The 15731-nt window shown below is 41.2% G+C and overlaps 2 protein-coding genes across 2 annotated transcripts; one reads left to right on the top strand and one right to left on the bottom strand.

The window, feature by feature from the left end:
• Positions 1-2498: 2498 nt before the first annotated feature.
• LOC139563467 (synaptonemal complex protein 3-like) lies at positions 2499-5242 on the bottom strand. The gene is made up of 8 exons (XM_071382171.1): positions 4790-5242; positions 4617-4692; positions 4450-4484; positions 3565-3682; positions 3371-3470; positions 3148-3246; positions 2951-3055; positions 2499-2710 (listed from the first exon to the last, which is right to left on the bottom strand). The coding sequence occupies exons 1-8, from the start codon at positions 4902-4904 to the stop codon at positions 2657-2659; spliced, it is 702 nt and encodes a 233-aa protein (XP_071238272.1). The 5' UTR covers positions 4905-5242; the 3' UTR covers positions 2499-2656.
• A 579-nt stretch (positions 5243-5821) lies between these two features.
• Positions 5822-11233, top strand: LOC139563462 (DNA damage-regulated autophagy modulator protein 2-like). Its single transcript, XM_071382157.1, has 8 exons — positions 5822-6129; positions 6869-7075; positions 7236-7303; positions 7424-7566; positions 7700-7877; positions 8128-8210; positions 8283-8375; positions 9589-11233. The coding sequence occupies exons 2-8, from the start codon at positions 6945-6947 to the stop codon at positions 9709-9711; spliced, it is 819 nt and encodes a 272-aa protein (XP_071238258.1). The 5' UTR covers positions 5822-6129; positions 6869-6944; the 3' UTR covers positions 9712-11233.
• Positions 11234-15731: the final 4498 nt, after the last annotated feature.

The raw sequence follows: 15731 nt of genomic DNA, 5'->3' as shown, positions 1-15731 counted from the left end.
TACTGATTGAACTCCTGCTCCTCTTATATTAGCTCAAAAGTATTGTGGAGCTCCTACACCTAAATATAAACAGTACCGGCACCAAAAATTAGTACTGGCATCTATTTCAGTCCAAGTCAAGCACTGCATAGGCTGACCAGGTGAAAGCCAAATCCACTTCAATCAGTGAAGATGAAGGGGAGAAGACAGGTTAAAGAAGGATTTTTAAGCCTTGAAACATAGATTGTGTATGTCTGCCATTCAGAGGGTGAATGGGCAAGATAAAATATTTAAGTGCCTTTAAATGGGGTATGGTAGTAGGTGCCAGGAACACTGGTTTCAGTGTGTCAAGAACTGCAACACTGCTGGGTTTTTCACACTGAACAGTTTCCTGTGTGTATCAAAAATGGACAGCCAGCCAACTTGACAACTGTGGGAAGCATTGGAGTCAACATGGGCCAGCATCCCCGTGGAACGCTTTCAACACTTTGTAGTCCATTCCCTGAAAAATTGAGGCTGTTCTGAGGGCAAAAAGGAGTGCAACTCAATATTGGGAAGGTGTCCCTAATGTTTTGTACACCTCAGTGTATATTTACAATAACAGATGGTCTTAGTTCCTGACAACATTTTAGTAACGAGAAGTCTTATTTTCTCCATAACCCCCCTCTCAATCAGGGATCAATTAAGTAGATTAAACATATGAAACCAGAACTCCAAAATATGAAGACCGAAATAAGAATTTCTAAGTGAATGACATTCCTCTTTGACTTCAACACTTTGTCTGGAACCCTCAGCTGACACAATCTTGATCTTTTGAATGAAGCAGTTGACAACAGAAATGCAATGTTACATGTACACAACACACAAGATTTCAAAACAGCTATTTGCAGATTACTGGTTCAGGTACAGTGAGGGAAAAAAGTATTTGATCCCCTGCTGATTTTGTACGTTTGCCCACTGACAAAGAAATTATCAGTCTATAATTTTAATGGTAGGTTTATTTGAACAGTGAGAGACAGAATAACAACAAAAATATCCAGAAAAATGCATGTCAAAAATGTTATAAATTGATTTGCATTTTAATGAGGGAAATAAGTATTTGACCCCTTCTCAATCAAAAAGATTTCTGGCTCCCAGGTGTCTTTCATACAGGTAACGAACGGAGATTAGGAGCACACTCTTAAAGGGAGTGCTCCTAATCTCAGTTTCTTACCTGTATAAAAGATACCTGTCCACAGAAGTAATCAATCAATCAGATTCCAAACTCTCCACCATGGCCAAGACCAAAGAGCTCTCCAAGGATGTCAGGGACAAGATTGTAGACCTACACAAGGCTGGAATGGGCTACAAGACCATCGCCAAGCAGCTTGGTGAGAAGGTGACAACAGTTTCTGTGATTATTCGCAAATGGAAGAAACACAAAAGAACTGTCAATCTCCCTCAGCCTGGGGCTCCATGCAAGATCTCACCTCGTGGAGTTGCAATGATCATGAGAACGGTGAGGAATCAGCCCAGAACTACACAGGAGGATCTTGTCAATGATCTCAAGGCAGCTGGGACCATAGTCATCAAGAAAACAATTGGTAACACACTATGCCGTGAAGGACTGAAATCCTGCAGCGCCCGCAAGGTCCCCCTGCTCAAGAAAGCACATATACATGCCCGTCTGAAGTTTGCCAATGAACATCTGAATGATTCAGAGGACAACTGGGTGAACGTGTTGTGGTCAGATGAGACCAAAATGGAGTTCTTTGGCATCAACCCAACTTGCCGTGTTTGGAGGAGGAAGAATGCTGCCTATGACCCCAAGAAACCATCCCCACCGTCAAACATGGAGGTGGAAACATTATGCTTTGGGGGTGTTTTTCTGCTAAAGGGACAGGACAACTTCACCGCATCAAAGGGACGATGGATGGGGCCATGTACCGTCAAATCTTGGGTGAAAACCTCCTTCCCTCAGCCAGGGTATTGAAAATGGGTCGTGGATGGGTATTCCAGCATGACAATGACCCAAAACACACGGCCAAGGCAACAAAGGAGTGGCTCAAGAAGAAGCACATTAAGGTCCTGGAGTGGCCTAGCCAGTCTCCAGACCTTAATCCCATAGAAAATCTGTGGAGGGAGCTGAAGGTTCGAGTTGCCAAACGTCAGCCTCGAAACCTTAATGACTTGAAGAAGATCTGCAAAGAGGAGTGGGACAAAATCCCTCCTGAGATGTGTGCAAACCTGGTGGCCAACTACAAGAAACGTCTGACCTCTGTGATTGCCAACAAGGGTTTTGCCACCAAGTACTAAGTCATGTTTTGCAGAGGGGTCAAATACTTATTTCCCTCATTAAAATGCAAATCAATTCATAACATTTTTGACATGCGTTTTTCTGGATTTTTTTGTTGATATTCTGTCTCTCACTGTTCAAATAAACCTACCATTAAAATTATAGACTGATCATTTCTTTGTCAGTGGGCAAACGTACAAAATCAGCAGGGGATCAAATACTTTTTCCCCTCACTGTAGATGTGGTTCCTGAGATGTTTAACACTTATCTGGGGATTGTAAAGTTCTATCTGAAACACATCCATAAACTAAAGTAGAACAGGCAACTCAGCTTAGTGATATGTACACACAACAAGCATTTGGATGGAGTTGATTCATCTCAGCTCCCTGCATTCTGAAGATCCTACATCAGCATCGTCTGCAGAGACTTGCGCACTGTAGCCATCTCTTGCTGTTGCTGTTAATAAAAAATGTATTGTCTGTTGAACTAAATGAAATGTTCTAAATAGAACAGTTAAATAAGTATTTTCTAAATAGCTCAGTTCATGCTCATAGTGCTCATGCCCATAGTATGCTAATATTTAAAAATGGCACATATCAATTTGTATTCTTAGCAACGCTTCAGCTAAGCAAAGGGGTTAACCAACGTAAGGCGCATGAACAATGAGTTAGTAAATTGATCTGTCCTTTTACTTACTGTGTCACTGAGAATCTTTTTCTGAAACAGTGCCATTTCCTGGCGCAGCTCGCCCTGTGCAGCACCCTGCTGGCTGACATGGGTCTTCTCCATCGTATCAAGGCTCTACCAGCCCAGCAAAACAAGGTGGCATGAGAAAACCAGCTGAGACATAGATTTAAAATCACCATGTTAAAGACTACTATGAGATAATATACTTGGATGTACTGCTCCAGCAGCTGCTTGAGAGTCTTCAGTCTCTGGCTCTGGGAGGCCCTCTTGTGCTGAAACATCTTCTGCTGGTGCTGGAACATACTCTATGGGAACATATACAGCACCTACAGTTAGCTCTAAAAGATGCCTTAGTTACTCCAGTGTTACTCTGTAAGTAGGTATAGAATAGAAATAGGTACAATATTTTCTGTCCTGACAGAGCATTACCAGTAGTTTCTCCTCGTTATCCTTGGACTTCTGCACATCTGTGTCCCACTGACTGAAGACTGTATTGAACTGGGTGCAGTAATCTTCTGTCACTTTACTCCTGCGGAATTGATATAATACAAATCAGGTTACACACGCACACACACAGACACGCACACACTTGCACCCTCCTTTCACTCTACACATCTCATTACCTGTCTCTTTGTTGGACCCTCCATAACTGCTCAATCTTCTGATGGCTAGTCCTCACAGAGGACTTGGTGAACGTTTCCAAACGTTTGCGTTTTGCCAGGAAGGCTTTGTTGATGTCCGCTGGCAGTAAAGAGAGAAAGAGGCTCACAGATGTAATGCATAGTTCATTGATGAGAAACAATCGCTGTACCAATCAGTGTGCAAGGCCCCAGTGGTGGATAATGTACCAAATTGTCATACTTGAGTAAAAGTAAAGATACCTTAATAAAAAATGACTAAAGTAAAAGTGAGTCACCCTGTAAAATACTACTTGAGTTTTAAATATACTTAAGTATCAAAAGTAAATGTAATTGATAAAATATACTTAAGTATCAAAAGTAAAAGTATAAATCATTTCAAATTCCTTACATTAAGCAAACCAGATGGCACCATGTTCTTGTTTTTCAAATTTACGGATAGCCATGGGCACATTCCAACACTCACACATAATTTACAAACTAAGCATTTGTGTTTAGCGAGTCCGCCAGATCAGAGGCATTAGGGATGACCAGGGATGTTCTCTTGATAAGTGTGTGAATTTGACAATTTTCCTGTCCTGCTAAGCATTCAAAATGTAACGAGTACTTTTGGGTGTCAGGGAACACGTATGGAGTAAAAAGTACATTATTTTCTTCAGGAATATAGTGGAGTAAAAGTAAAAGTTGTCAAAAATATAAATAGTAAAGTACAGATACCCCCAAAAACGACTTAAGAAGTACTTTAAAGTATTTTTACTTAAGTACTTTACACCACAAGGCCAGAGTATGAAATATAAGGCTAGAAAGTGAGAGATTAGATATAAATCTAGTGGAAAAGTAAATCAGATTCTTCTTTGGAACACACAATACCTCCAAATCTATCCAACATGGTCATCATATCCCCTCTGTGGAAGAGGAAGACATTATATAGTTATTGAATGACACCAATATCAACCCATGAATTAAATCACACAGGATGATACTGTATGTTCACCTCTGATAAATAAATGTCACTTTGTGATGAATGCTTGGCCTACCCTTTGGTGATGTCAATATCATCATCATCTGGCTCTGACAGATGTTTCCTTCCTCTCAATGCCTCTGCCTCAACTACTGTAACAATAAAGAAAGTAGACTATTAGATATTATGTCATGTATAAAAACATGCACAATATTTTAGGCTACCAGTTCCCAGGACAAACAATGTTACCTGGCAGGTTTTCATTGTTGAAACTCTCATTGAAGTCCTCCATATAGGGTTTGCCTGAGTTGGTTATAGTGCCTTTTGCTTTGCCTTTCTGAGCATGTCCCTTGTGCATTGCCATTTCTTGCTGGTTGTCAATAAAGAAAATAAATGTGCCAAAGAACTGGTTCAAATGACAACTTTAGCCTACTGTATATGCTTGCTAACGTTAGCTAGCTAACAGCTAACCACTGTTAACAATCTAGTGCCAGGTGTGAAATCAATTTACTGACCTATTTTCAAATAGAATAGGCTATCAAAGTAAAAATCCTTATTTTGCTTCAAAACTTTTGTTTCAAACGTTTTGAAATATATGTAAATATAGTAATGAAAGCCACTTTAGCTTCGTCTAAATTAGCTAAGCTTGCAGTAAAGTCACCAGTTGAAAATCTGCGCGGGAAAAACCTTTCACGCCAACTGAGCGCGGGGACAAATGACATCACTTTGTTGGTGGATACAATGTTTGCTTGGTAGAAACATCGAGACTCTGTGGATTTGGAAACTAGAAGTGCCCCTGGGTAGAATAGACCCCCCTTTACTGAGACACAATGTACAAAAAATGGTGTACGGTGCAATATATATGTCCAATATGAAAAACGTACTGAACGTCGTGCAATACGAATTGACTAATTAACAATGGGATTTTAAAGTATTTTCAAAAGTAGATTATTATAATTATTATAATAATACAATTATTATTAATATTGTTATTACTATTATTAATAATAGTAGTATTATAAATAAGGTTTAGTTATTTGTATTACTGTTACCATGATAACTCTCTAGTAATCATTACTTTTAGCTGTTAACAATAATGTCAGCGCTATAATATTATTTGTGCTATAAAGTCGATTAAATGTTTTCCTTTTTTCATATTGTTAAACAACAACAAAAATATTTCAGCATAAAATGTTATGAATTTCGTCCAATTGTTATTTTCTACCATCGTCACCGGGGGACTTTTATTTTGAAGGGAAATCGCCGAGGTCACAGTCTTTTTCTTGATATGTCTTGCGTATTGTTGCTGATGGAACGGAGGTCTCTTTATTGACGTTTGCTACAGATCTGGGTATTTCAATGCCACGCCTCTTCTGGAACACTAACAGGAAGTAATGAGCTTGTGATTTTAGCTGAGAAAGCGTGACCTAATTCCTCATCTGGGTCATGTAGCCTTCATTTAATCAGAGCGATCTAAAGAGTAGACTAGAAATATTAGCTTTTTCTGCTTTCCCGCTGTTCGTTGTTGGTCTTTTGTGAGACCGAATTTCGTGTGATGAGGTGACAACAAAGGAACCGCTTTTTTGAAGGTACAGTTTATTGCCGCGTTCAAAACTACTGGGAACTCGGAAAAATACTAGGTCAAATAATGACGTCAGATTTTCAGGTGGAAAGTCGGAGCTCTGGAAATAGGCCCGAGTGTCCGAGTTTAAATTTCGAGAGGACTGACCGTTCGAATCAAGTTGTTCCATTCGGAGCTAATTTTTCTGCGTTCCCAGTCGTTTTGAGTGCACTGAAGTCGGAGATTTCCGAGCTCCCAATTGTTTTGAACGCAGCATCAAGCCTGCAAACTGAACTCTGGACCTGGAAGCCAGTTATACTGCATTTATTCATTGTTCCCCTCTAATCAGGGACTTGTTTAGATCTGGGACACCAGGTGTGTGCAGTTAATTATGAGGTAGAACAGAAAACCTGCATCTTGTTCACTCTACTCATTTTATTAAACAGTAGCATGTATTGTGGCATCATTGTAAATAAGAATTTGTTCTTAACTTAATTCTTAAATAAAGGTTATTTAAAAAATAAATACATGTATGCATTGTGGCCTACCAAATGTAACTAGCTCGCTCTGTATCTCAAGTCACTTGACTAGATCAAGCCACACAACTAGTAGAGGAACTGAGAAATGAGATCACGTGGCAGGAATACATTGTAGTCTCTTGATTCTAAGCTTTTATCCAGAATGAGGAAACAAGAGTGTGCAGCAGCTTAGCAACATTTTTTTTTTTGTGTGTGTGTGGTGCCTCACACATAATCCAATATCTACAGGTGAAGGCAATATACCAGCATCTGTGGTCTAACTTGGATAGGCTACTGGTGGTTTGACACACACACAGCAGAGGATATGTGGTGGTTCCAGCAGGGCCTGTGTATTCTACCGGTGGCTCTGGTATTATGGACAGCGGCCACGTTCATCTTTGCTTACATCACTGCTGTGCTGCTGAGACATGTGGACCCACTGGTGCCATACATCAGGTCAGACACAGGCTCAAAACACCATCCTCTGTGCCTTTTTACCATTATACTTGCAATCACTTCACTTTATAAGTAGTAGACACAATTTACATGTATTACAATTGTACATTACATTGTGATAGTAGGAGATTACATTTGATGGTCATGTTTCTGTTCACAGCGACACTGGGACAGTTGCCCCAGAGAGATGTGTGTTTGGAATCATGCTGGACATCTCAGCATACTTAGGTAACACCACCATTACCTCTCGGATTCCTCTTTGGAATCTAGCAATACATTTGAAACCAGCTGTAAATCTGACTGAATTTGTGACTATATTTTGATTTGTGATCATGTTTGTCGTGGCAGGCATAGCCACCATGTACGTACGCTACAAGCAGGTCCAAGCCTTGACAGTCGAAGAGGAGTCGAAGCTGCATAAACTCAACCTCTTGGGTTTGGTGCTGGGATGGACCAGCTCCTTTGGCATGTGCATTGTTGCTAACTTTCAGGTACCCATTGACACGTGTGTGTGTTTGTGCGTGACTCGAGTCTTGTTCCTGTTTGTTTTGTTCCTGTTTGTTTTGATGACAGTGTATGTAAATGTGGTACTATAAAATCATTCTCTCTCTCAACAACAACCAGAAAACGACTCTGTTCTCCATGCACCTGGTGGGGGCAATATTGACGTTTGGCGTGGGTGCACTGTACATCCTGGTGCAGACTTTGGTGTCTCTGTACATGCAGCCTCACGTCCACGGGAAGAGCATCTTCTGGGTCCGACTCGGCATCGGAGTCTGGACCTTCGCCAGCATCATCAGCAGTATCCTCCACTATTTCTGCAACAAGAAAATATGAAATCATGATTCATTGTTGCTGATAATAGAATGTTGTTGCTATAAGACAATGCCAGTCAATTACAGTGAATGGAAGCTGTGAACTTGTGCAACAAATTGCAAGGACCTCTGACAGCTTGTTCAAGATCCAACCGTTCTGAAATATTGCAAGAGTTGCCCTCTGTAACACAGCTCTAGCCTCTGCCTGTTGTGCTCCTTAACCCCCTCATCTCTCAGTGTTTGTGTCATCTGTCATCATGTACAGCAGTCTACCCGGAGTGGACGTGGCCCATAAACTGCACTGGATACCTGGAGAGACGGTCAGTAGACTTTGTGATGGTTTGTGCTTGTGTTAACGTGCGTGTGTGCGCTAACAGCTCTGTCTGTTGCAGGGCTACATCCCCCACATCATCAGCACCATCTCTGAGTGGTCTCTGGCTCTCTCCTTCGTCAGTTTCTTCCTCACCTACATCAGAGACTTCCAGGTACTTAAGCTCTCTTCCTCACTTCACTCACTCCATCAGTTGGACCAGACAGAATATATGTTCAAATCAAACTTTATTTGTCACATGCGCTGAATACAACATGTGTAGACCTTACTGTGAAATGCTTACTTACAAGCCCTTAACCAACAGTTCAGTTCAAGAAAGGGTTAAGAAAATATTTACCAAATAAACTGAAGTAAAAAATAATATAAAGTAATACAATAACGAGGCTATATACAGGGGGTACCGGTACCAAGTCAATGTGCGGGGGTACAGGTTAGTTGAGGTAATTTCTACATGTAGGTAGGGGTGAAGTGACTGCATAGATAATAAACAGTGAGTAGCAGCAGTGTACTAAACAAATGGAGGGGGGGTCAATGTAATAGTCCGGTGGCCATTTGATTAATTGTTCAGCAGTCTTATGGCTTGGGGGTAGAAGCTGTTAAGGAGCCTTTTGGTCCTAGACTTGGCGCTCCGGTACCGCTTGCCGTGCGGTAGCAGAGAAAACAGTCTTATGACTTGGGTGACTGGAGTCAATAATTTGGGGCTTTTCCTCTGACAACGTCTAGTATATAGGTGCTGGATGGCAGGAAGCTTGGACCGGCAGGATGCTCTCGATGGGAACTTGAAACTCTCGATGTTGTTAATGGGGGCCTGTTTGGCCCGCCTTTTCCTGTAGTCCACGATCAGCTCCTTTGTCTTGCTCACATTGAGGGAGAGGTTGTAGTCCTGGCACCACACTGCCAGGTCTCTGACCTCCTCCCTATAGGCTCTCTCATTGTTGTCGGTGATCAGGCCTACCACTGTTGTTGTCAGCAAACTTAATGATGGTGTTGGAGTTGTTTGGCCACGCAGTCGTGGGTGAACAGGGAGTACAGGAGGGGACTAAGTACACACCCCTGAGCGGCCCCAGTGTTGAGGATCAGTGTGGCAGACGTGTTGTTGCCTACCCTTACCAGCTGGGGGAGGCTCGTCAAGAAGTCTAGGATCCAGTTGCAGAGGGAGGTGTTTAGTCCTAGGGTCCTCAGCATAGTGATGAGCTTTGTAGGCACTAAGGTGTTGAACGCTGAGATGTAGTCAATGAACAGCATTCTGACATAGGTGTTCCTTTTGTCCAGGTGGGCTGCAGCAAAATCCTGCGTACCCCATAGCTCTCCAGGGCAGAAGTTGGAGACCATGATTCTAACAACTGTTCTCTGTTTCCCATTTGTAGAAAGTAACGCTGCGGACAGAGGTGGACCTACAGAGCAATCACCTCTACGATTCTCCCCACTACAGTATCACTGCACAGGTCAACCAATCTGAGACCTCCCCACTGATTGCGGGGGGCATCTGAACAGGACAACTCCTAGTGTTGCGGTTGAGTCGAGCTGTAATTATGAACATACTGAATGGAATCAATGAGAATATAGAATGTTGAGGGTGTAATCAACAAGCACTATTATAAACAGGGTGGTTCGAGCCCTGAATTCTGATTGGCCGAAAGTCGTGGTATATCGGACCGTATACCACGGGTATGACAGACCATTTGTTTTTACTGCTCAAATTACGTTGGTAACCAGTTTATAATAGCAATATGGCACCTCGGGGGTTTGTGGTATAATGGCAATATACCACGACTAAGGGCTGTATCCAGGCACTCCGCATTGCGTTTTGCGTAAGAACAGCCCTTTGCCGTGGTATATTGGCTATATACCACAACCTCTCGGGCCTTATTGCTTAAATATACCGCTGAAAAGACCTAATTCTCAGATAGTGTAAATTCCACATGCCCTTTTATACTGACATTTTGGTTCTTGTTAGAAAGTAATTATATTTTTCTTAAACCTAAAGGGGATCGATCCGCTGATAAAGACATGTCTTTTTTTTCAGTAGTCAGAACACAACTAACCGGTATGCTATTCTCTACCAGCCTCTCGATGGTGCCAAAGAATCGTCAAGATGTTTGTTTCGGCTTTCTTAAATCTAACAATGAGCATTTGTTGCGCTATCTTACGTTTGTCTTTCATGAGAATTGATATCATTAGGTGGTTTACAGCAAGGCACTTGAACTAATTAACTAGAATATGATTTATTTGCTCTACTTCACTTTGCTTTGGGATGATAACTTTAATTGATTTGAATGCTGCTCTCACTCTGTTAAAGTAGGATAATATAAGAATTGGGTTTGGCTGTAGGTTTGGTCATTAGTGAATTATGGATTTTCTTGGGATGCTTTTCTATTAGTTTTTATGTTTCTATTTTCCCCAATGATCATCTCTATTACCCATAAAAAGTCATGTGAATTTCTCTTTCCTGTAGAATGGATACAATATTGGTGAGATGTAAGGAGGTGCTTAATACAAGATTTTTGGTTATTTTAAGATGTTTGTTTCTACTAAAAGTTTATTTTGTTACAGTATATAAAACATTTCAGCTGGCCACTTTTTGCCACCAGTTTCTATAACCACCTGGAGGTGTGTGGAGGTATTGCTGTTAACTGGCCTGAATAATTCCATCAATCTGTTTCATGTTAACTTAATCACCTATGCAGTAACTACATAGAAGCTTTACTTGTCTCATTCTCATAAGAATGGAAAGCATCAAATTCACTGTTGTTTATGAAGGCTTTATAACAGAATAAAACATTTTACTTCTAACGCCGTTATAGATTAAAGCAATAACAAGATAGTTATGACATTTATTGGTATATTGAGTCATTTACATCGTACCATACTATTATACAGTATATATTTAGTCATGCATTTCATGAGAATGATACACACATCTAATTGTACTTAAACTAAACATTAACAAAATGTGTTGTGTTGATCCCATGTTTCATGAGCTCAAATAAAAGATACCAGAAATTTTCCATACTCACATTTTTTATATATTTTTTTACATCCCTGTTAGTGAGCATTTTATCCTTTGTGAAGATCCTGTTATGACAGAATTCGTACTCGAGCAATGATGAGCTCTGCAGCAGTGTCCTCAAATTCCTTGGCGTCCATGTTACCCACGGCTGGCTCTGCTCCAGCCGTAGCCTGGGCCAGCTTAACGGATGATATTTTAGTGCTCGCCTCCAGCTAGCGGCTAATCTTTGCATTAGCCTCCATATAGGGATTTTTGTTAGTAGTGCAGGGTTTCTTCAACTTTTTCAGCCTTGGACCCAAATGAGAAATTCTGTATTTTCCTGGGACCCAAGCTTATGAAAAGATGTAACTATACATAAATATCAGTACATTTCATTGCCCTTAAGCCAGCCTAAAACCGATGCAATAAAGACAAATAACAATGAAATTAAATATAAATAGCTATTCATGTTTATTTTCCCCCATTAAAAACACGGTCTAGGTTGGAACTGTTGCTGTTAAACTATAATAATTTTCATTCTGAACTGGAATAAACTGATTGATCATATCACACAGATGTAAACCAGAAAAGAAACACAAAGCTCTAATGAGAGGTGTGACTGGTTGAAGTTTTCAACAAGTAGGTCTATTCTGTGCTCAGTCTTTGACAATGAAACCCTGAGGTCATGCTCAGCATGGAGTCTGTTTCTGTACTTGTTTCTTTTTTAAAGTATGCCAGAGTTGAGAACCCTGACTCTTAGATATGTGGTGACAAACTGGATCAGAAAATCTACTGCTTTCTCAGTCAGGCAGGATACCACTTCCTGCTGTAGATGAACAACCCAGAACTGTGTGTTTTCCTCAAAAAGCATCTTGCTTCAATCAGTTTATTCCAGTTCAGAATTTTAAAAATTACTTGTATTTTAACAGCAATAGTTCCAACCTAGACTTGTTTTCACCAATAAGTTCTACAGTAAGATGTACAGTAGGCCTGATCATTTTTTCATCTTCATATGTACTGTTGCTTAGGGTTGCACTAGTTAGCTTGTAGTTAGCTAGCTTGCTTTGGCTAACTTTAGCTAGCTATTAGCTGTGTACAAGGGGATTGTTTGAAAGAGAAACCCACATCTACTACTATGAGAGATAGTACTCCCTTATTTCTGCTGATCATCACCTGTTATAAAATGAGGTCTTGCTAGCTGACTTACTTTTCCACTGTCAAAGTTTCCTGAAGCATTCTTCCCTTTTCTGAAAGAACTCCCTGGGTTTAACTGTCATGCTCTGTGTTGCCAGGTCCAGCTCAAATCTCTAGCCCTATGACCTCTGAAAACCTGCACACAAGGCCTGAAAACTAGCCAAAAATATGTTTTCGCAGCAAGTGAGGAGTTACCACATTTATCCATGAAATCCTTTTTCCATAACGTTATCGAGTGTTAAGGAATACGTAATTGTTTACGACATAGGCTAAGAAGCAAAATTAGTTTTCCCATCAAAGTAATGATTCTTGTAAGTTTAAGAATATGTCGCAAGACAAAAGATAAATTGCCCTTTAACTCTCAAGATCATTTTCTATCAATGGATGACGATTTAACTTGTTTTGACTGCTATGATTAAGCAATAAGGCCCTAGGAGGTGTGGTATATGGCCAATATACCACGGTTAATGGCTGTTCTTTGGACATAGCCCTTAATCGTGGTATATTGGCCATATACCACAAAACCCTGAGGAGCCTTATTGCTATTATAAACTGGTTAACAATGTAATTAGAATAGTAAAACGTGTTTTGTCATTCCCATGGTACACAGTCTGATATACCATGGCTTTCAACTAATCAGCATTCAGGGCTCAAACCACCCAGTTTATAATTGTAACTATAAACTGGGTGGGTGAAGCCTTGAATGCTGATTGGTTGACAGCTGTGGTATATCAGACCGTATACCCCGGATATGACAAAATATGTATTTTTACTGCTCTTATTACGTTGGTAACCAGTTTATAATAGCAATAAGGCTATCAGGAATCAAGGTAAGACCCAAGTGCAGACTGTGTGAAGTAACAATGTTTATTGTAACCACAGGGGCAGGCAAACGACAGGTCAAGGCAGGCAGGGGTCAATAATCCAGAGCAGAGCCCAAGGTACAGGATAGCAGACAGGCTCAAGGTCAGGTCAGCAAAGGTCAAAAACCAGGAGGACAAGGAAAAGAGAGACTAGGGAACAACAGGAGCTGAGACAAAACGCTGGTAGGCTTGAACAAACAAGACGAACTGGCAACAGAGACAGAAAACACAAGTATAAATACACAGGGGATAATGGGGAAGATGGGCGACACCTGGTGGGGGGTGGAGACAAGCACAAGGACACGTGAAACAGATCAGGGCGTGACATAGGCACCTCAGGGGTTTGTGATATATGGCCAATATACCACACCTCCTCTGGCTTCATTGATTAAATAAATGTACATAACTATAGATAAATACAACACGAGAATTTGAGTGATGAAAGTTGGACAGATGATCTCAATCTCTGTGCAAGAAACACTTGAGGAATGTTAGGTTATTTTCTGGCAATTGTGCCTGATGTTAAGACTACAAACCGCTATGAATGGCCTATTTGCGAGATTGACTTATTTCAATGGGCATAGGCTAGGCATACTGACTAAAATCTGGGTTTAAAGCCATCTCCCTCCCACACTGAACAGAGAACGCACTGAACAGAGAGCACTTGTCCAAACCAATTCCAGTAATTCATGAAATAATTATACATTTACTCTAACACAGGGCTGCCCAACCCTCTTCCTGGAGATCTACAGTCCTGTGGGTTTTCAGTCCAACCCTAATTTAACACACCTGATTTTACTTATTAGCTGCTCAAGAAGACCTTAATTAACTAGCTGAATCAGATATGCTAAGTTAGGGTTGGACTGAAAACCTACAGGACAGTAAATCTCCAGGAAGAGGGTTGGGAAGCCCTGCTTTAACACGTCGCGACCCATACTTTAAGAAAGGCTGGTGTAGTGGTTTGCATCAGAGGAGCCGCCATCGCATCACGACGTCTCCAGAGTTTCGTAGAGGGTGCCCAGCACCGCCAGACACAGTGCCCGACCAGAAGGCCCCTCAGCTGGGACGTAGACCTCTGCGTACAGTCTCTGTGCCCGCCGTATGTAGTCAGAAAACACAGCACACCGTGCCTGAAGACGTCGTAGGGCACTGTCCCATGGTCGTGGCAGTGGAGCCGGTTTAGCAGGGCCGCTGAGGTGGAGATGGGGACCCCCCCCCAAGCTGCAGAGACGCTGGAGAAGGGTATAGAGCAGAACAGGAATATTACTTAGATTTCCGTCATCAACAGAAATGTATATTTTACTCTGCTCCAAAACCCCTCAGACAAAACAACACACAAACACAGCACTTGAGAGGAGCAGGGTCAGCTTCAGTGCCTTGCTCAACAGCACAAAGGTAATGAATGGTTTCTGAAATCAGGGATCTTAAAAACCAGCAGTGTATATTATACAGTATGAATGATCAATTGTATATGCTACCTAGAGGATGTGTGTGAGTGTAGAGGTGGCCCCTGAGCCCCCGATCTCCACCTGGGCTGTTAGAGCTGAAGGGACCAGTATGGCCACTGGGTCCCCCTCCTCCATACTGCTGGGGCCGTGTCTGGGTTAGGAGGTCATAGGCCATGAGCATGTTGTTGCTGAAGGCAGATCTGGATACAGACACACGTGTATGTAGACATGCACAGGCACAAATGGAAGCACACAAACACAGACAAGAGCATTGTGTGTTTTCATTGTGAGATCAAATGAGAACATAGAGCTGATGCATTTGCGACATGCATTATATGAGTTCCACATCCCTCATTGTCTAGTTCCATAGCAACTGGCCTGCCTCATCAGGAACTGAAAGTAGACTGCTACCCCTTGCTTCATTCTATAGAAATATTAATATTAAGCAATAATATGTTTGAACATAATATTTTTTTTTACATTTGTATTTATTTAACCTTTATTTAACTAAGCAAATCAGTTAAGAACAAATTCTTATTTACAATGACGGGCTACCAAAAGGCAAAAGGCCTCCTGCGGGGATGGGATTAAAAATAAAAATGTATTAAATTAAAATATATATATACCCTTCATTGACCCCTAACATATAAACACAGCCAAAAAAGAAACGTCCTCTCACTGTCAACTGTGTTCATTTTCATATTTGTATGAACATAAGATTCAACAACTGAGACATAAACTGAACAAGTTCCACAGACATGTGACTAACAGAAATGGAATAATGTGTCCCTGAACAAAGGGGGGTCAAAATCAAAAGTAACAGTCAGTATCTGGTGTGGCCACCAGCTGCATTAAGTACTGCAGTGCATCTCCTCCTCATGGACTGCACCAGATTTGCCAGTTCTTGCTCTTCCACCAAGGCACCTGCAAGTTCCCGGACTTTCAAATTCAATTTGCAGTGGCATTGTTAGGTTTACCACTCGAACACACAACGAGTATCTCAAGTTGAAGGCCGA

The sequence above is a fragment of the Salvelinus alpinus genome, chromosome 2 (genome assembly GCF_045679555.1).
Source record: "Salvelinus alpinus chromosome 2, SLU_Salpinus.1, whole genome shotgun sequence".
Taxonomy (NCBI): domain Eukaryota; kingdom Metazoa; phylum Chordata; class Actinopteri; order Salmoniformes; family Salmonidae; genus Salvelinus; species Salvelinus alpinus.
This window is presented reverse-complemented; position numbering and strand designations above follow the sequence as displayed.

Excerpts from the sequence above, each read along its gene's own strand:
- LOC139563467 (XM_071382171.1), bottom strand. The coding sequence starts at position 4,904 with ATGGCAATGCACAAGGGACATGCTCAGAAAGGCAAAGCAAAAGGCACT. Across the intron at positions 3,471-3,564 it reads AGGGTCCAACAAAGAGACAG|GAGTAAAGTGACAGAAGATT; the intron begins GTAATGAGATGT and ends TCAATTCCGCAG. Across the intron at positions 3,247-3,370 it reads ATAACGAGGAGAAACTACTG|AGTATGTTCCAGCACCAGCA; the intron begins GTAATGCTCTGT and ends ATGTTCCCATAG.
- LOC139563462 (XM_071382157.1), top strand. The coding sequence starts at position 6,945 with ATGTGGTGGTTCCAGCAGGGCCTGTGTATTCTACCGGTGGCTCTGGTA. Across the intron at positions 7,076-7,235 it reads CCACTGGTGCCATACATCAG|CGACACTGGGACAGTTGCCC; the intron begins GTCAGACACAGG and ends TTCTGTTCACAG. Across the intron at positions 8,211-8,282 it reads ACTGGATACCTGGAGAGACG|GGCTACATCCCCCACATCAT; the intron begins GTCAGTAGACTT and ends TGTCTGTTGCAG.